Source organism: Clarias gariepinus, chromosome 5 (assembly GCF_024256425.1).
Source record: "Clarias gariepinus isolate MV-2021 ecotype Netherlands chromosome 5, CGAR_prim_01v2, whole genome shotgun sequence".
NCBI classification, from domain to species: domain Eukaryota; kingdom Metazoa; phylum Chordata; class Actinopteri; order Siluriformes; family Clariidae; genus Clarias; species Clarias gariepinus.
Genome location: NC_071104.1, coordinates 18,382,441 through 18,404,443, shown reverse-complemented (window position 1 = coordinate 18,404,443; position 22,003 = coordinate 18,382,441). Strand labels below are relative to the sequence as shown.

General features: G+C 38.1%; 1 protein-coding gene across 2 annotated transcripts; it reads right to left on the bottom strand.

Moving 5' to 3' along the window:
• Nucleotides 1-545: 545 nt before the first annotated feature.
• On the bottom strand, nt 546-3,642 carry pou3f3a (POU class 3 homeobox 3a). 2 transcript variants are annotated; one of them, XM_053496671.1, is made up of 2 exons: nt 1,666-3,642; nt 546-1,415 (listed from the first exon to the last, which is right to left on the bottom strand). In XM_053496671.1, the coding sequence occupies exons 1-2, from the start codon at nt 2,969-2,971 to the stop codon at nt 1,369-1,371; spliced, it is 1,353 nt and encodes a 450-aa protein (XP_053352646.1). In that variant the 5' UTR covers nt 2,972-3,642; the 3' UTR covers nt 546-1,368. The 2 variants fall into 2 exon arrangements, with proteins under 2 accessions (XP_053352646.1, XP_053352645.1); XM_053496670.1 differs by having other exon boundaries at nt 1,706-3,642.
• Nucleotides 3,643-22,003: the final 18,361 nt, after the last annotated feature.

The following is a 22,003-nucleotide window of genomic DNA, read 5'->3' as shown; positions in this document are numbered from 1 at the left end:
TACTTGTGTGGGGCTTTCTAATAATAGTGCATATGATTAACTAAAGGAATCATATTTTGTTAGCCTATCACTGTCATTAACCAAATCTATTTCGATTTATTAATGATTAAATAATAAGTTGGTTAAATGTAATTGTTAGCATTCCAGAGCTTTATAAAGGTTTACTTGGTCACGCGTTTACATACACTAGTGGATTTAAGCGTTACACTTCTATGAGGCCCAGAGAATGTGTCAAATGCAATCTACAATATAAATTTATATATTGTTATTTGTGTGTGTGTGTGTGTGTGTGTGTATATATATATATATATATATATATATATATATATATATATATATATAGTGTATGTGATGTTCATACAGGCCAAGGGTCTATGGTATATATGGGTATATGGGAAAATATATTTCTACAAATAAAATTAAATAAAGTAAAATTCAATAAACTTTGCAACAAATTACTTAGATTTATCGCTTATTGATGCGGTCTTGAAAATAGAAATAAAAACACAGCGCTGTGTTATATTTATCAAATTTATTGTTCTCAATCACCTCTGACTGGATCAATACTGAACTTAAATAACAATCACAGGGAAAAATAAAAATTTGTCAGCCTATCAGATTGATCAATGTGCTGTTCTGTAGGCATTTTAATAACCGCTGTGGCAGCTTACTAACTGTATAGATCTGGGAATTAAAGCAGGAGAGTAGAAGGGTGTACATGAAGTAATGCTACTTCTATAAGAGAAAGGTCACATCTCAAAACATTTCGGGAACTTCTTGAAATATTCCAAAAGGTGTGATTCCAGTAAAAAATATAAAGCAAGTTAATCACCACTGAGAATTCATATTGTCAAATTTATACAGACTTATCAAAAATCGGCCAAAACTGCATGGAAATAGCAGTAGGGAAAAGGGATCAAGAACACAATTATTCAACCAAACCAAAAAAAAAAAAAGGTGTCCTCAGAGAGGACGGGCTGAGAGACGAATAAGTGCATTTTAAAATCCTTTTCCTGTGTGAAAACTATTCACAGAAGTCCGGTCCACAAAAGAAAATCTATGAAATAGAAAAGCTGTATTTTGTAATACATCAAGTCTTTATAAAAAGATGATTCTGGTGAGAACTTTAGCCATAAAAACAATTAGATTTCGCTGAAACGAATAAAAGAATTCCTCAGCTTGAAAAGCGGCGCCGCAGTTCGTTTGTCTTCATTTGGTTCTGTTCAAGTTCAAGTCAGTCATTTCAGTCATGTCTCTCGAGAGCAATCCATAAACATCTGTTTGGGTTTTTGCTTATGGTTGTGCTGTCAATGCACCAAAATGAGTTGGCGATAGGAGCTCGAGGTTGTGTCCACCTGGTCGTCGGCTTCATCTTTCAAACTTGCATCTTTTAAGCAATCTACCACAAAGCTCTCCTGAAACACAGAGCAGAGACAGCCATGTAAAGTTAGGGAACATAGTCGGGGTCATCAGGCAGAATTTAAGGACGAGTTTCAAGATTAAAATGGAGTTTCTTTTTTTTCGTAAATGCACATTGTGTGCTCAAATGTAAATGCTCGCATACTGCCATATAACTTGTGTGTTTTTTTTTTTTTGTTGGAATGTTTGTCCACTTAACTGAAGTGTGTATGAGCAAAAATCAGTTCTATGTCTCAGTGAACATACGTTTGCAGTCCATGGACGGGGGCGGTGTGTCTGCACTCACGTTGACGACCTGAGAGTACACGTCCTCCGGCGTCTGGCCTACACCAGGCGGTGTCATCCTCTTCTCCTTCTGTCTCCGGTTGCAGAACCAAACACGAACCACCTCCTTTTCCAGCTGCAGACTGTCCGCCAGGGAGGTGATCTCCTGTGCAGAAGGTTTAGGGCATTTGAGGAAGTGACTCTCCAAGGCCCCTTTTACGCTCACCTCGATGGAGGTGCGCTTTTTGCGCTTGCGGCCCTGCGCCGCTATTTTGTCGATGCTTGTAGGGCTGCCAGTGCTCGAGTCGGCCTCCTCCAGCCACTTGTTTAGCAGTGGCTTGAGCTTGCACATGTTTTTAAAGCTTAGCTGCAGCGCCTCGAACCTGCAGATGGTGGTCTGTGAGAAAACGTTGCCGTAGAGCGTGCCAAGGGCCAAGCCGACGTCGGCCTGCGTGAACCCGAGCTTGATGCGACGCTGCTTGAACTGCTTGGCGAACTGTTCGAGGTCGTCAGAGGTCGGCGTGTCCTCATCTGAGTGCGAGTCGTGGCTGTTCACGCCGCCGTGGTGCTGCGCGTGAGGATGGTGCGCGTGCGGCTGCTGCTGGTGGGGGTGATGGTGGGGATGATGATGGTGGTGGTGGTGATGATGGTGGCTGCCGTGGTCCATTTCCGGCGATTCACCGCGCATCAGACCGGGGTGAACCAAACTACTGGCGGGATTTAACATCCCATTGACGGTGAACGCACCTGGCTGAGAGTAAATGAGAGACTGCTGAGACTGCTGCTGGCCCGCCGTGATGGTGCTGATGTGCGCCGCCGCCGTGGTGTCAGCCCATGCGCTTTGGTGCGCCTGGTGAGCTCCATGAGTACCTCGGTGGTGCAGCGAAGAACCGGAATGCATATCGTCTCGGTTTGAAGTGCTCTTGACGTCCTGCTGCTGCGGGCTGCCCGCCATTCCCACAGGACTAGTAGACCAGGGCGATCCGGCTTCGGCTGCAGCGGCCGCGGCCGCGGCGGCGGCGGCGGCGGCAGCAGCGTGAGGCAGTGAGGTGACCCACTGATGAGCATGGCTTAGCATGTGGCCCCCGTTACTTGCCGCCATGGCTCCTTGCATAAATTCGCTCTGCACCATTTTGCCCGCGGGATCTCCTCTGTATCCGGCTGACACTGAAGTCACGGCAACGCTTCCCGGCTGCATGCCACCTCCGGAATCCGAGTGCACGACCGAGCCTGATGAGGAGAGAATGCTGTTGCTGGCCAGGTAAGGATTGGAAGCCGCTGTGGCCATCCCCCCCTTACCACCCCGAACAAGTCTACTTGTTATTCCGCCTCCCTGTATTTCCGTAACTTTTTCCAGCCCTCGATGGAGTGCCCTGTTTCATGAATTATTCACACTGGAAAACTATTATTGGTATTTTGGATTCATACGACGAGAACTCGGTAATTAAACATCCATTCAATTTTAGAGAGGGCATGGACTTTTAAAATAGAAATCCATATTTTCCAGGGAAAAATAAAACAATTTTAAAACAAATGTTCATTCCTTTCATAAAGTCATAATTATACAAAAATGCTTTAAAATAGATTCTTAATCATAACCACAAAGACGAAAAGGCTTGCGTCCCGCATACACTGACTCAAGGTCCCGATCACGTAAATCCCAGATGGAAGCACATCATCGACAGATACCTTAACTTAGGCAAGGAGACCTGCGGGATGATTCTCGCTTTGTAAACTTCCAGCTTGTCCCGTCAGCTGCTGTCTGGCTCTGCGTCTTACTTTTCCTTGGTCCTCATAGCTATTTCATCCACTAACAAACTCCGCCTGACTTAAATCATAAATCCCTCTAATCATGCCTAAATTATATTAATTTATGCGCATTTGATAAGAAATTCCACACTTCTTTCCTTTTCTCCCTCCTTGCTTGTCCTCTGACAGTTTGATGCGCTCCTCCCTCTGCGCCGGAGACTACGAGAGTGTTTACGTTCAGCCTGGCTTGCGCGAACCTTCCGGATCTTCCATCCAATCGGGGCGCGGGGCTCTGCGCACAGGCGACACACATTGGCTAGCTCCTGAGCGAGGGGAGGATCTCAGGGACGCGGAGCAGAAGCGTCACGTCAAAACAATTTCTAAACGTGTACTTGAGCTTAAAGAGCAACAAAACGCAGTGGAATATAGGCTAGAGGTTTATGTCTGAAGCAGGGTCTGCTAACTTGAAAAGACAGTGACACAGTTCGCACCAACACTGTTTTTAAAATCACATTTTTAGATGAGTTTGCCAGAAATGGATTTGCACATATAACTAATTAATATGAGTTTATTGTAGATAAAGAAAAAGAAAATTGGTAAATGTGTTAATTCTAAAATTAATTATCTAAGTAATAACAATTCACCTGGTAATCATAATCATTTTTTATAAAATCATGGTAAAAATATTTTTGTTTTGTATTCATTAAAAAACGTTTACTCAATTTCTAAACAATATCGGCGCTTTAACGACTTAAATATAATAATTATAGCCTATTTATATCGACTGAAGTAGAGCTACCTTCTTTGACCATTTAAAACTGTGTACAAATAAAGATAACTTTTATCTAGCCGCTATGTCCATCCGCGATCTAGTTTAGGTGTCTAATTTAAATTTGCTTACACACGTGGCAATATCAGGGTTTTGTGTTTTTTTTTTTATATAACAGAAAATTTCTAGTTGTTTAATAATAAGCTATATAGAAAATTTGCGTGATGTATAAGTAGATTTATGAATCGCATTGAAATGGTATTGCTCTTGAAAATGACGATCTATCTAAGCGCTGTAAAGATTTATTTGTTTATTTGTGTCTGTGTATAACTCCAGGATTTCCTCTTCCAGAAAGTTGAGAGCTGTTGTTTCCAGAGCAGCGAGAACAGAGGGACCCTCCTGCATAACAAGCAACTAGTAACAGTTAGTGCTGATTTTAATTAGCATAAATTTTCATATATTTAAGGGAAAATAATAGCGGAGCGGAGAAGCGCGAGACTCAGCAGAGAGAGAGTGAGAGAGAAAGGAGAGAGAGAAGGGAGAGAACTGCGCTCAGACAGAAAGCACCGGGAGAAACGCCTGGATTCAGTGCCGCAGGTCAGAGAGAGGATGTTCAACAACACCGACTTTACTACCCAACTGTAACAATTCTCTCTCTCTCTCTCTCTCTCTCTCTCTCTCTTACCAAGGTGAGTGATTTAATTTAAAAATTGTAAATTAAAGAGCTGTTTTTAATCGACTGTCTTGTATCGGATAAAGTCAACAGGTTAACACTTTAGATCTCATAGTTTTTGTGTATTTCTCACAGCGGCTACAGGGAGAACTGGCTAAATGGCGTCCAGTTAGAAAGTCGCTAATCCTACAGCCCTGTATGCTACTGGAAGAGTATCGAAGTTATCACAGTTATCAATTCAGTATTTCAGACCTCTTGAGTTTAAAGAAATACATAAGTTATACAATAACACAGTAAATACAACGGGCAGCTCGAATATTTTACATCTAGTCAACTTAATAATTAGTGCACAAAAGGAAAAAAAAGATACAACTCAAACGGATAATTTATATTCGTCAATAAACATAATACTAAAACGTAATAATTTTTAGGGTTATATCTTGACGCATAGTTAAAGTTTTAGCTTACTTTAAGGTCCAGTTCAGTAGTCATGAAGTTCGTTCCAGCCAAATGAAAGTCATTATAGAAGGGAAGAGATGCAGCGAAGGCCAGAGAGTTCGGCTATGATTCGTGCTGAAGTTTTTTGGGAGAGAAATCCTCTCCTTTCTTTGGAAAAATGGACCAGAAGGTTATGCACGCATTTACGATTTTAGATAGATATTATTGAAGCCTTACTAAATGGCAACTAGAGCATGTAAACCTAATAACAGTGTATGTTCAGGTCCCACCCTTACACACACTCTTAAATGTAGCCCACAATTATTTGGTTAGTAAGCATCTTAGAATACACCCAAGGCTAAAAGTTTACTTTTGTAACTTATAGGGAAATTTAAAAATGCTTTTTTAAAAATATGTGTCTAAGTAAATAAAGAAAGAAAGAAAGAAAGAAATAACACCTTTATTTTCATAGCAGCTATTGTCTGAACTATTTAACAGTTGGGAGTCTGTTGTGGGTCAATATGATTTCAGTAATGCATTTAGACTGAAGGACATGTAGAATTACACAGTGATTTCTGAAGTTGTGTGTTAAGCAGTGTTGCTTGTATTTATTTATTTATTTATTTATTTATTTATTTATTTTTGCCTACATTTTTACCTCAGTTATTTTCTCCCTGCAATCCATGCCTCTGCATGCGCAAGCACACACACACACACACACACACACACACACACACACACACACCTATTTTACCTATTATATGGGATTACATTAATCAAACTATATATTTCCCATGGGAATAGAATCATGGATCACAGTAAATTAGAGTGAAATTGAATCACACTCACATGCACCTCTGCAACTCAGCCCTTATTTTCTAAACATTTTTTGATAGATTTCCATAATATGAACACAATGCCTATTTCAGGTATTGAAACAACACCAATAACACATACAGTATATGAAATCTGCAGTTGGCCTAACCTTGTTTTCTATCTAGAGTATATAGGCACAATTCGTTGTACTATTACACCAACAGCAAAAAAACCCTTCTTTATAATATGCTGAACAGAGCCTTTTTCTAGTGATGCTGCAGAGATACACTGGATTTCATACAGGGAAAGACAGAATGTCACACAACTGAGTAACAGCAATCCTGAACAACATTTGAATTAAGTATAGATCTAACATATAGATGAATATATGTTTACAGCTTTTCATAATCTGTGGGGAGTTTTTGGCTGTGCACGTTTCTCTTCTTTAAGTGATTATGATTCACATCTCTTTCTCTTCTGCAGGTGAGTCTCAGTGCTTCTGCTAAGCACACAAGGACTTCTTTCAGAGAAAGCTCCTTTACAGAGGCAGGATGGCTGGGATTATCTTTCCTTTTGTGTCCCTCTTTTCCTCTCGCCTTTACAACACATAAGACTGCATAACCCAGTGCTACACAGCAGACATTAAAGCTCCTGTCAGAAAGGGCGCATATAAGTTGCTAAATCAAGCTATAAGGATATTGACAGAATGTGTGATACTGTATTTGCACGTTTTTGTACTATAGGTTTTTCAGAGGTTAGGTTGCTGCTATAAAACTCTGCCTTTTGTACATTAGTGTTTGAATAAGATAGTATCTGCAAGACAGTTGTGGACAATACAGTAAAAGAGAATAGTGGAAAACACAAAAGATAGAATGCAAGTTTATGAATAACAAAACAATCTGCTTTTCAAATAATGAAGCTAAATCATGAAGTGGTGTTGTTTGCCTTCAACAATTCATAGCTACAGTTATGAATGGATAACTAACCATAAAGAAAATCTGACTGATCTGCTTAAATTTAGAGTGCTTGTAAACATTGAAACTTAAAATACACCCTTCAGCATTTGTCAGAACTAACAGCTAAAATTAGTGTTTATATAGTCTATTATACAGTATACTGTAGTCTATAGTCTAATTTGACTAAATTCCTTGTTTTAATTTCTAAAGTAAAATAGTAAGCATGCACTGTTAACATCATGTATGCACCCAAACCTGCAAAGTCTCTTCTTTTTAAGAATAGAACATTACGCTCTGAGCATTTATAAAGAAATGCTTTTTTTCTTTAATTCTTTTTCAAGCTCTTCTGTTAGTATGCTTCATACCAGTAGGAACAAAACCAAAGAACAGCTCTTTCCTGCTTTCATTCTCATCATCTGCATTTGCATTTTATTCAGCTTACCAAAGGAAATAGCCTGCAGTGAAAAAAAATTCTCAAACCTCTATGCATATATGAAATAGAGAGAGAGAGGGAGAGAGAGAATGAAAGACCAGAAGTAAAAGGGAGACAGAGGCAGATGGAGTGACAGAGCACCCTGAAAGGAAATGACAGATTATTTCAAAGCTTCTGTCCATTTCCAACATCGTCATAAACCAATCTTCTGCAAAAAAAAAAAAAAAACACCACATCAGCATGGTGTGCAGTGATATGAAGTGCAATCCACTCATCCTTTGTCACTTAACCATGCATATCTTTACTCAAAAACCTTAAAAAGTCCTTTGATAGTATCTAGAGACCAATTTACAAAAATCTTCATGCTATTATTACTAGAAAGCAGAGGCATAATGCTGTCCTGTGTGTGACAACTGGGTCATCCTTAGAGAAGTGAGAGTTGAGAGAATCCTCATTTGTTACCTAAGGACACACCACAGGCGAGTTATCGTCATCAGACCCTGCTAACTACATGTGGTCTCAGCTCCTCTGACAACGAAAGGGACCCATCAATGTTTCAGTCCACAGAGAGTGCCTCAAAAAGGCCTTTAAAGTGAGTAAAACCCATTCTCTTTAATTCTGATTACGCTCTTAAAGTGTCTTTAGCATGTGGCGGCTAAATTGGGCTATCAGCACTAAGTAGTGGCAGGGAAGAAAAGAACCAATTATGCCAGTCACAGCCAGATGATGATTCTCATCCTCACTGTATCTTTTCCTCTTTCACACACAGACAGAGAGAAATATTACTCTTTTTATGCTGAGATGAAGAGATACCACACACACACACACACACACACACACACACACACACACACACACAGAGCTGACATAAATAGCTGTAACCATACTTCTGCACCATTTATAACCTTAGAGAACTAAAATGTCAATATAACTATTGCGTTCTACAAGTATCAGAAATCTTTATTTTATATAATAAAGAAACAAATCCTTTCCTTCTAGTTGAACTGATGGATTTGCATTTGCTCACAGGTTGTTGTTGTTTTTAAAGTTTAAAATACACAGTCAATACACTGATCTATCTCCAGCTATCTATCTAAAGCTAGGAAAGAACTGTGAAGATGTACTAGAAATGGAGGGCAGAAAAAGAGCAATGTGAGAAATTGGTCAATTTTTGGCTGTTTTATTCCTCGTAAGCCAAAAAGGTGTTACAGGTTTTGACAGCTGTCAAGGAGAGAAAACAAGAGAAACACAGAAAAATCTAAATCAATAATGTCAATGTTTCCCCCCATTTAGACACTCTAGATAGTCATCCTGCTTCGCTGTAGTGATAGCTGTTAAAAGATAAGTGGGTTGTGTCTTTCCCAGACTGCTAGGCTGTTTACCTCTGAAACTCCCAGAGCGGGAGCTGCTGCTCACGCTCATTTACCTTACACACGACCCGGGGTAGGAAGCTGCCGCGGGCAATATGTGCACTGTGCACACTGCAAAAGTAACCACTGGAAATAGTCTAAGGGAGAGAAACAGAACGAGAGCGAGAGAGCAAGAAAGATGGAATTTAAAATGCCTCGCAGATAATGTACTGCTTCCTGTTTAGAGTTTTCATAAAGACCCTGAGCCTTTTCCAGCCTGATAAAGCCATCAGGGATTTCAGTACAGATTTTTAGATGTCCTGCATTAATAGATGAATAGATATAAAAAAATTACTATAACTGAAAGCTGTAACTAGTTGAATGTTTAGCCAATGATGGCTAATTTCCTTTAATACTGTCCACCTCCAAGATGCATGGCAAGTTCAGAAAAATAATGTTGATGCTTTTAAAAATTGGGTTATAATAATTTACATGAATGCATTATATTAAAAAAAGACACCGTCACAACATAAGAATGATGAACAATGTTTTAAATACTCCAAATTAAAAACCATAAAATTACTTAAAATACCTGATGTACAGTACATGTTATTGTATTTAGTGTTAACAATATATTATGTGCGTGTACATACAGAAAGGATTTCAATGTCATTTTTAGGATGCCATGGTTCAACTTTTGACATTGTTAGATAGAAGGAATACCAGCTAACATATTTAACATATGAACATAATCAGCATTTATTAACAATTACAATCAGGAAAGCAGTTTTGACAAAAAAAGTACATTTTTACATCAATAGCAAAAAAATAAAAATTTGATTACTCATTTTTTTTTTATTACTAAAAAAGACTAGATTACAGTACATCAGGTATACGTGTTACCATCTGTTACATTTTCTATTATATCTGCACTACATTAAGATGCTACAAATGACATACAATATCCTGGCTCTCACTCTCTCTAACCTACACTGTAAGTGAGAGCGGTACCTTTCAGCATCTAGATTAATTTTCCCAATCCTCCACTCAGACAATCCTGGAACTTCTCCAGATACGAGCTTCAGTTAGACTGCTGAAGTTGAACTAAACCCTCTCAGTATATCCCCTTTTGTCCTTCTTCTTCTTTCTGCTTTATACTCCTTTCTCCTCTGTCACTTTCCTGGGCTCTCTCTATTCCTTATCTCCTTCTCACAAGAGCTTCCTCAGTCTGCGCTGTTTAGCAGACTGTCACTGTCCAAGCACTGTTTCAGAAAAGCACCTCGCATACACACAGAAACACACAAAACACACAAAACACACACACACACACACACACACACACACACACACACACACACACACACACACACACACACAAACAAACACACACACACAACAAATGCAGCAATTTTTAAAAATGACAAAAAAATCCAAATCAAGATTCAAGCTACAATTACTCTTCACCTTCCTCTGTCGTGCCTTCTCTCTCTAAACCTAATGCACTAACAGCCTGTGTGAGTGTGAATTATCCTCCGGCACTGAATGTGTTGCTTAGCGCCATGCCAACCTCGGCAAGTACACACCAGTGAACCAAAAAAAAAAAAAAAAAGAAATGCTCTAAATCACCTCAGTAATCCATACTGACAAGAGCAATACAAGATTAAGTTCTGTCGTTAAATATACATCTTTCTCTTTGCTCTTTCTCCCATAGTCCCTAATGTCTGAAATGAATTTTTCACTACATACATGAAAACACTGTACACTTCCTTTAAACGCTCTACCGATTCAATACTACATTTAATTTAAACAGTAGAAATAAAACAATTGTGAAAAATGGAAAACAATTGTAATAAGTATTGCAATGTTCTAGGGGGGAAATGGCTAAGCAGGTGAAATGATAACATATGACAGCACAATAAGTTGTCATACCTAAAGCACAGGAGGTTGACACTATCTTTTAAAAATGGTTTTGTATATCAAAAAGGGAAAAAAAGGGAAACATTTTCCCCTTTGGTCGACACTATAGTGGAAATTCCAGTATAAAGAGTAATGGAGTAGTTAACCATCCCAAACAGCCTTGTTGAAAAATAATATAAACATTTACAGGCAAAATACAAGGTGCATAAAAAAGAGTCCAAAAAGGTTCTGATTTCATGCAGAGATTTTTCAGCCAAGCAAATGTGTAGTTAATTAACTAAAAACAGCATAGCAGGAGTTTTAAAGGAGGTAAGGATTGGGTATAATGCAGTCTCTAGGCACCCATAAGAGTCACAGAAGTGTGAATGGCATACTCAATTAGTTCCAAAAATTTCATCATAAAAATATTTGGGAATAATATGTTTATGTCCGTATGATTGACCATAAAAATGTTTATACTTGTTTAGAGTGACTTCTTATGGCTATGACCAACTATGAGCTATACTGTATGGTCAATACCCTGAATTTTTCAGTTTGCTTGAAAAAAAAACACATTAATTTGATTAGGCAAATCATTTATTAATTGAAGTTTAAGGGCAGCTTATAAAAACGTAATTAACCAAGATTTACGGTATTCGCTTAAAAACCTGTTATTAATTCTTATTTATACACTTCTTTTGAATTTCAATTGTTATCAGTCAGATGGTGTGTTTTTTTTTCACAATAGCATGGCTTTGACAGAACCTTCATCTATAATTTGGATCACATATATAAATGCACTCAGTTTAATTCACAGGAATAAATAGTTTTAATGAATATATTTAAAACATGTTAGTTAACAAATACATGCATTCAAATAACTTCTACACTGTGACTCAGAAGTTTGGACACACCATCTTATTCCATGGTCTTTCCTGATTTTTATTTTTTTGTACATTTTGAAACAATGCAATAAAAAACATGCAATAATCTCATTTAAACAGTTGATATTAAGATCTGTCTGTTACTTTTGCTACTTACTGTATGCTTTATTAGGCCTTCATAACGGCTCTAATCTAAGGTGCTGTAAATTGCTGATTTCTCATGTTGGTAACTCTAAATTAACTTTTTCTCTGCAGCAGATATCAGTTTTGGTCTTGATGGGTTTTGGAAATGCAGTATTGTTCTTGCTGGATTCCAGAACAGCTGAGCGTTGTGTCAAAAAATAACAAATGACTGTTTTTGTTGTTGTTGGTAATTAATCACTCATGCCATTTGTTATTTCATAGTTTTGCAAATAAAATCCAGAATTTTTCTAGAATGTAGAAAATAAATCCAAAGTTGTGTCCAAACCTTTTACTGGTACTGTAATTGTACAGTAGTTTCTCATAAATGTATATTTTTGTAACTTTTATGGAAGGAGTCTAAAATGTCTAAAATGTCTAAAATGTAACAGTCAGTACAATTTCCTCTATGGACAAGTATTTTAAACAGTGGACTTTGCATTGTGTAGTTTGTTTTTTTGTTTGATTTATCAGTTTTGAGATCTTTTGAGAATAAAGAGATTAAGAGAATCACTGTTTATAGCTACCATTAAACAAGCAATAACAAAAACCACTAACTTGTCTCATGAACATTTCCCATTTTTAAGTGCAATTAATAAACAACTAAAAAGCACAGCATGCGATGCATTAAAAATGTAAATAAATAGTAGGGTTGTGGAGGGCCTGGATCCTATCCCATGGAACGTATAAGCCACAGGGCAGGGTACGTCCTAAATGTGGTGCCAACCTATCTTAGACCACAAGCAAACACACCAAGTTGGACAAGGAATTTGAAAATGCCAATTAACGTCCAAACAACATTTGGACTGTGGGAGGAAACGTGAATATGCAGAAGAAACCCACCAAGCAAATGGAGAACATGAAAACTTCATGCAAACAGACCAGTGGTAAGATTCAAACCTCCAACAATAGAGGTGTAAGGCAACAATGATAACCACTAAGTCATCATTGCCACCTAGTATCAAATTTATTATTTGCAATAATTGACAAATTTTTCGAGAATAAAACACTTTGGGATGTGCTTTATTGGAATTAATAACAGCACATGCTGTCATGTTTTATTCCATGCTTACAAAAAACTGGAGCTGTAAAATAATTGTATTTTAGTTACTGCTTAGTTTTCATCATTAGGTCAATAGTTAACCCCTACAATATTCACTTCTTGGCAATGTTGATGTTAAATCAGCTGTAGTCTCACCACTAAAAGGGCAGAGTTAGAGCTTTATTTATCAGCTCCACTGAGGAATTCTTTAAAATTGTATGGTTATATACAGTATAAGTATTGTTATACTAGCATACATCAAAATCATAGTGTGTGGTAATCATACTAGCGCTTCCACTAACAACACAGAGATTGGGATGAAAATGATTTAACTTCTCAATCACATAGTTCTGGAGAACATACTGAAACATGCAAGATGTGTGTGCCTGTGTGTGTGTGTGTGAGTGTGCACTTGATCTAACACCTACTTCTCCCCTCTTCTTTGCTGCCACTGCTGGCAGAATGTATTAAAGTTTGATAAGGTTTGGACACTGGGTCTTCTTTCATCTCTCTCCCTCTCTTCCTGGGTCACCTCAGAACTGCCAAAAAGCTCAAAAACTCAAGATTATTCAAAAGTTTTTTTGTTTTTTTCCCCCACCCGGATTCTATGAAGACCTTTATGCACTAAATCGTTGTCTTTATTCAAACCCAAGGAGAAGATATGTCGGTTTACAAAGATAAATTGCTTTTGCTGCTGTTAAAACTCTGAGGAACCACTGACATTTTTATTCAATAAATGCTATACAGTCTGACTTGGTGTACAGTTTGCATAACCAGCCACAAGCAGGACACCTGCCTGGCTAACTGTAGCTGAGCTGCTGAGGCTGCTTTATGAATTGCCATGTCTTTCTCACTAATCCTCAACCATGTGCCACTGGGTACTGAATGAGGAACGAAAGCCTCATAGAGAGTCATGCATCACAGGGTATGTTGGAAAATCCTATAGAGGAATAATCTCTTTCTCTATAAGCACTGTAAGCATTACAAATATACAGTATGTGCATGATCCAACATAAAAATATTTGCCTGAGTAAATTTATTAAAGGGTGATATGTGAAGGTACCATGAATGTGACTTTATGAGTAGAAAATGCCATTGTTTCAAAAAAATGTAAGTGTGTGTGTGTGTGTGTTATTCACAGAAAATTACCAATGAAAACTCTTCTTTGTGAATGTGCGCAGCCAGCTGGCCGTGATAGCCAGTACTGCCCAGGGACTGCAGAGTGCCAAGCTGGCAGAGGGAGGGCAGCTCTAGGGCAGAGAGGACTGGCAGCTCCAGGCCTCCAGGGGGGACAGAAGAGCAGTGAGCCCATGGAGCAGGAACTTGCCCCCTGGGGGGACGAAAGGGAGGGGATCTCAGCTGGGTGGAGAACTTAGTCTACCTCTTGAGGGTATCTCACTGCTCTTGCTACATTGCTGTCATCTTGACCCACTGACTGCCCGTCGATCCTGGCACCGTGCCAAGCTGTAATGGCAGGCCGCACACAAAGGCACTCTGCCAGTGTCCTGCTGCAAGTCTAGGACTGGCAATGAATATAAAACAGCTATGTTTGTGTGTGTGTGTGTGTGTGTGTGTGTGTGTACGCGCGTGCGTGTGTGTTTCTCAGCCTGTTTGTGTCTTAGTCCATTAATCCAGTTAAACTAGATATGTGTGTATATCAGTGTGAATGGCAGTGTGAGTCAGTGTTTAGTGGGCTTGGTGATCTATACTGCTCAGCCAAAAAACTCAGTGTTTGGATTTAAATAAGCAAATACTTAAGATCCCTTGATTACTGCAGTGATTAATATGTTTCAGTGGGCAATAATTATTCACCCTTAACTGATGCAGTGGGTAGCTTCTCATTTCTTAAACATCTTAACATTAATGTCTGAAGATAGAAAAGATGTCTTATTGTCTTTCAGAAGGATTAAATCATTGGCCTACATCAAGCAAAGAAGAACAACACATTATTAAAACCCAAGAAGCTCACTTTGCAGGGGAAAAAAAATCATGAAAGACCATAATCAGTCATAAATAAAGATATAAAAAGAAAATATTATTATAAAATATATATAAAATATATATTAAGAGAAATCTCAATATATGTATAGTAGTAAAATTAGGAGCATTTACACACACACACACACACACACACACACTGCTGTGTGGCCAAAAGAAAACCACTTGTTAGCGAGGCTAAGCGAGGTTAGAAGTATTGGATTTGTAGGAATAGAAAATGCCCTTTTTCTAGAGCTATGGATGCTTTAGGGTAAGATAGGAAGCGTGTGAAGTTAAACAGTGACATTGTCATTGTCACATAGCATCTTTACACAATAAAAAAAAAGAAAAGAAGTTAACAAAATTTAAGGAATTATGTATAACTCATAATTATCAGTTTGTCCCCGATGAGCAAGCTGAGGTTGGACCAGACTCAACAGGAACCTCATCCTCAATTGGGTGTTAAGAGAAGGAAATAGCATGTGTGCTATGAGGCTGAAAGGTCAGTATTCTGGAAAGGGTATTAAAGTTAAAATAAAGTCTAGTTTCATTGCTGGAGACTTGGGTCCAAAACTGTTTGTAAGAATTTGAATCCTAAGCAACTGTAGTCATAAGCCATCCAACGAAAACTGCCTGCAATAGCCAAGTCCAAGACCATCAAGTGGAACCATCCTTAGTCAAAACATGCATCCCAAGCAGACCACATGAGCCCATCCTCAGCAGTGAGCTAGAGACCTCTGTCAGACGAGGAAGTGGGGCACCATGATTTGTCAGAGACGTCCGGAGGGCAGAAAGGGTTGTAATTGCTGGCAAATCAGGAGTGCCAGCTTGATAATATAGAGAAAGAGAGACAGTTAGGTACACTCACAGTCTTATAATGGATAAGATCAATGTATATTTTGTGCAAAATGATAAGACAGCATAACTAAAAGGGAGAGCTAGAAAGAAACAGACATGAAGGCTCCATAAGAAGTAAAGCAACCAGTAATTATTATAGGTTATCCATCAATTTATTTTTTTCAATCTCCTGAATAAATCGGCATTGCCAAGATTCATTCAAAAATACTTCTGGGAGCAAGAGGAATCATTTTCAATTAGCCACCACAGAGTCCTGACCTTAAACCCACTAAAAGTCTTTGAGATGTACTGAAGAAGACTTTACAAAGTGATCTGACTCCCCTCACCAATGCAATATCTTGACCCAAAATTCATTATCAAGTTCACATGGAAATAAATAGAGAGACACTGCATAAGCTTTTTGAAACAATACCATAGCAAATTTCCACCATAACCAAACTGAAGACCAAGTCCAACTAAATATTATTATATTAATATTATATGTAACTTGTTTTGTGAGCATTTTGCAAGACAAGCAAAATTTTAAAATAAATTTTAACTTACTTAACTTGCAAGGTTTTGATATACGGGCAGTACACATGCGCTTTGTTTGCTGCTCTTTTCTATTTTTATAGGAGCGAACAGTAGCTTTTTTTTAATCTGAAAACTATATTTTTTTCTTTACTGCCATGCATATATTCTCCTGTAATGTTATTTATTTATTAGTAGGGAAATACTGAATTATTTTGTACATAATTATGCAGACATGATAAACATATATAACAAAATCTGTATACAGTATATACACTACATAGTGTTCTAACATTTATAATTAAAATAGGCTAATATTCCTACAAAAACGTATATACTGGAAAAGTATATGTATATAGTATATAGTATACATAAGTATATATAAGTATATGGAACAGAGCTCTGTCTTAAGTGTACGATCATCTCTGCTGTCACAAAAAATGTGAATTTAATTTCTGCAATTTATTTGTGACTAAATTATTTTTATGTCAATTTTAAAAAGGAGGCACTTTTAATGTCAAGTTAGTAACACAGTTTAACATTTTCATGGTCCATACACAGTGTATTTCAAAATTCTATTAATATTAATAATTTCTAAGCTTTATGACATTGTCATGACAGTATTATGTATAGTTTTCTGGTCCTAAATTAGTTTAGTTTAATGTCATGATCAGAACATTATGACAAAATAGCAGACAACAAAACATCATAAACTTAGCGTTGTTGTTGGTCTTTCGGCTGCTCCCAGCAAGGGGTCGCCGCACTACAACTTGGCACAGGCTTTACACCGGATGCCCTTTCTGACGCAACCCTCCCATTTTATCCGGGCTTGGGACCGGCACTGCATCCAGTGGCTGGGGGGTTTTGGAACTGGCTGGGAATCGAACCCGGGCCTTCCGCATGGCAGGCGAAACACCTACCACTGAGCCACCAGTGCCCCAAGCATCATAAACTTAGTGTAATTCAACAAATTTATGTTACCGATGTAATCTTACTCAGATTTGATGTCCACCCTACATCAAAATTGATAGTTTTTGTCATAGTCGAATGCTACTGGGGGGAAAATACTATCTTAAATAAATGCTAATTGTAATATGTTTATTGAAATTTTTTAACATTAAACTACTTTTTTGTTAGCTATTTTTTCTCTGGAAATAAAAGTGTGAAAAATTATTAGTACAGTAATTAGCATCATTCTAGTTGTTGTCATGGTAACACCAGATGCACTAAACAAGAAACATTAAAAATGGCTAAAATGGCTAAATTGAATTTATTATTACATATTAAATCTTTCTTTCTTTCTTTCTAAGTTTGATTGTTGCTCTTGTTTATTTGGTTGGTTGGTTTTCCCTTTTCTCACCTTTCTGTGTATACTCTAGAGACTGTTGTGTGTGAAATTTCCAGAACATTAGCAGTTTCTGAAATACCCATATTATCTGGCAACAACTATGCTGTAGTTAAAGATATCACAGAAATCACACTTTTTCTGCAATAGATGCAAAAATTTACTAATGCTCTTGACTTTTATCTGCATGATTATATGCAAACTGCTGCTGCCACATGATTGACTGTGCCAGGTGTTCTTATTAAATTGGACACTGTATGTGTGTGAGTGTTTGTGTAGGGAGAGATGGTGTATGCATGCGTGTATACAGTTATTTGTGTTGGAAGTTTATCATGATCACGAATGCCATGGCAATGAGAGGGATGACTTTAAAACGTACATCTTTAATGGAAGAAAACCCCAACCCCAAACCACCAAGAATTTGGTGAACAAGTTGTAATTTGTTGGACGGCTCATCTAAAATCAGCATACACTACCGTTCAAAAGTTTGGGGTCACTTTCTAACTCCATGATGGTTCCTGATTTTTATTTCTTTCTACATTGTAAATGAATGCTGAAGGCGTCCAAAAAATGCCTTAATCTCCTTTGAACAGTTAAGGGTGAGATGTGTCTGCTACTTATGCTCTGTAAAGACTTCATAACGCCTCTAATCTGAGGTGCTGTTAATGTGTCATTTTTTAGGCTGGTAACTCTAAATGAACTTCTCGTCTCCGCCAGAGGTAGGTTTTGGTCTCGGAAGGATGGCCTTCATGAGAACCAGTTTCATTATGGTGCTTGACGGATTTTGCAAATGCACTTGACAATACTGTTCTTGCAAAAACTATTACAGAAAGGCTGACCTCTGTGTCTTAAAATAACAACTAACTGTTGTTTTTGTTGTTGTTACATAATTACCTAATTCCTTATGTGTTATTTTATAGTTTTGAAATCCCCAGTATTGTTGTAGAATGTAGAAAATAAATCACTAAACAAAAACAAAGAAATTTGCAAGTGACCCCAAACTTTCGAACAGTAGTGTATATTGGATTCAAAAATATTAACAAACAACACACCTAATACTTAGTTGAATGTCCCATAGAAAGTTTCACCTTTAGCAGTCATCAGCACATTTCTAGCAGAATTCCGCTTGGATACTGTATTTAAACAGTGTTGACAGAATTTGTAATGTTCCATTTAATTTGTTGGTATTCTGGCACAGACCTGACTTTTAAGCATGGTTCCTACATTTTTAATAATGTTCAAGGTTCAAAAAGTGTCCCTGCTTTATCCATTCCACAGCCAGCTTTAATGGGTGTTTGTGGTCATTGTCCTCCTGTTGGAATGCACAGTTTCCTCTGTCCAAGTTGCAACTGTCTGGCTGATATTTTAAGGTTATGCTTAAGAATTTCATTCATCATTATGCTAGTTCTACTGCCAACAAAATAGCCCCTAAGAATGATGCTACCACCCCCATTCTTAACACGGGATACAGTGTTCTTGGGGTTCTCCGGTAAAAAAAAAAAATGTAGAGGTTTTTGGCTTTGTCCATGCAAATTTTAGTCATGTTTGAAAATGTCAATTTTGTAGCCAGGTCTTCTTTGTCCTTTTAGTTAATGGTGATGTAAAACTCTCTTGGCTGTAGACAGTGAAACTAGAGTTCCACCCCCTACTTCCAGTTCATAGCAGGCCATACAGTTTGGGTCTTCTTATAAATTTTGTGAAAGTTTTTACACCAACCATAATCTTGTAAAAAGAGGATCTACCTTCCTCTTTCTCTGAGCTGCACAAAGCTCCTTGGATTTTTTACATACCTTAAGTTGGTAAAATCTAGTGGGTGCTGTCGAACATTTAGTTTTGTGTTGACAAGAATTTGTGTGTTGGCACAAATAAGATACCAGATGTAGGCTAATCTATTAAGGAAGTTGAGAGGCCTTGGACTTAGTAAATTGTGTGATTAGCCATAACATTAAACCCCCTGACAGGTGAAATATATAGGTCATAATATAAGTATATAATTCAGGCAGCAGTTTGTGGCTTTTGATCCCAGATGTCCATGTGTCTTGACCTTCCAATACCCCCCTCCTTCTCATTCCCATTCTCTTGATCTCTGTGTGACCACTTTCTCTCCATGGTAGTATGTCATTCTGCCAGAAGACATCAGTTGTTTTGACCCTAATCTTCTTTCCACACATCTCACCTTCAATTTTCACCACAGATTATTTAATTTTAGTCTCTTTCCCATCTGTTGGAGTGTTCTGTAAGAGAGAAATAGAGAAACACAGTAAGAATGTGCTCAGTGTAACTGTAAAACTGCATAATCACTCTGTTGCACTACTATTAATTAATTAATTAATATTGTGATGTCTCCCTGTGTGTCATGTGACATGCTGGCATTGCATAAAAATACAGTTAATGCAAAAATAATTGTGTGCATTTGTGTTAATATGTGTTATTTGTGTTTAGTTTTTAGGGTGGGTGTGTACTCGCATAGCTATTAACGTGGGGCCATCGACCGGAATACACACCCATCAAGTGGGGACCTGTGTGAAAGTGGGGACCTAAAATCGAGTCCCTACTTTATTACCCATTGTAGCATGTATATCTCACTGAGCTGAACACCCCCACCCCCCTTAATATCTCCTCAGTCCCAATATCAACATTTACTCGTAACAAAGTGTGAGAGTGTATTGGTGCTGCACCTCATAAGTGTGTAAACCGCCCTGCTGGCCCTAGACTGAAAAAAACAACTCGTTAGCACACTTTCTGATGTAATCCAGCTTTGCTGAACTCTGATTGGTTAACGAACGGAATGAGCTCACTGCTTGTTAAGGAGGGGACTTCTCAGTATAGTACCACATTGGCTCAAAGGTGTAGTGGACTGATTAAGCACATAGTACACCTGTGTATGATGGGGCCTATGTCTGTGTTGCCAACTTAGCGACTTTTCAGACCCCCTTGACGACTTTTTTTAAAAAAAGCGCCTAGCGACAAATCTAACGACTTTTGGGCAAACCTTAGCAACTCTCCAAATGTCGGCAGTACTGTCCTGTAAGCGCGAGGTCTTGCTTTCCCGGTACAGTTACTCATCTCCCTGTGTCTGCTTTGATCAGTGAGCGCTAGCTCCGGCTGAAAGGAGCAGCATATTCCTGTGACCGCAGGGCAGCTAACATAGATGTGAATGAGCTGGCCATCATAGGACTGGGGAAAACACGCTGAATGCAAATATAACGTAGTTACGTAATTAATATGCAAATATACGCATGACGTCATCTAGCAATATTTGGTGACTTTTCGAACAGACTTTCGCTACTTTTGATTGAAAATAGTTGGCAACACTGATGGTGATATTAAAGGAGGGTCTTCAGCTTGGGAGAAACATTCACCATGAGATGAAATGTTCTATTACACTGATGGTCAGGGTATAAATATTTTATGGGAACCTTCATAGGTTCTATGAAGGCCTGGTGTGAAGCTGGGTCAGAGCAACCACACAGGACATTATATCTCACATACATTATATAATTTGTACCAGAGATGTCAAGTAACTAAGTACTTTGTTACCTTACTTAAGTAAAAATTTTGGGTATCTATACTTTTACTAGCCGATTATTAGCTGACTTTTTACTTCTACTCTCTACATTTCCACGCAATTATCTGTACTTTCTACTCCTTACATTTTAAAAATAGCCTTGTTACTCCTATTTTATTTCAGCTTGTCATTTAAAAAACAAACAAAAAAAAAACATCCGGATAAATCGCGCCATCTGGATGGAGCGAATTGGATTGTGGTTGGATGAGAAGTATAAACATATCATTCCGACACCCTATTGGTTGGTACGCGATCCATCGCACCTGCACATTACGTCACGTCACACACTCCAGCAAGGACGTTTGAATAAAATAGCATTTTCGGTTGATAAGGTTGTGATACACTGAGCGCCAGGTGTTCTGTCGGTTTTTGCTGCCTTGTCAAAAAATGCTTTTTATTATAAATCGGGATTTATAGGCGTGGAAACAGTGCAAACTTGTGGGTCTGCGCATGCGCAGATACGGTATGTAGCATAAACCGATAGGTAGCATTTTTTGATTGAACACCGGTGTGAGAAGAAATCCAGTAGATAAACTCATGTAATATGGATTTAAAACAGTTTATTTCCATAACGGGTTAGTTACAGTTAGTGACTGTGGGGGCCAGAGTATTGTACCGTTTAGTACAGTGAACTCATTGTCATGTTCAAGTACCCAATTTGAAATGATTCGAGCTTTGTGACATGTCAAAGGATGGGTACATGGTGGTCATAAAGGGATGGACATGGTCAGAAACAATGCTCAGGTAGTAAACACTGTAAAAATGTCCATAATTTAAATAGTAAAATCCCGTTTTAATGCTACAAAATAAAACCGTATTTTACAAAACTTGGGATAACCCTAGAATTTACAGTGAATAACTGTAATTAGTTTTACAA

What these genes read in the sequence shown, in the direction of transcription:
- pou3f3a (XM_053496670.1), bottom strand. Translation starts at nt 2,971, where the DNA reads ATGGCCACAGCGGCTTCCAATCCTTACCTGGCCAGCAACAGCATTCTC. An exon ending in TGTACTCTCAGGTCGTCAAC is followed by an intron (nt 1,416 to 1,705) that starts GTGAGTGCAGAC and finishes TCTGTGTTTCAG; the next exon opens with GAGAGCTTTGTGGTAGATTG.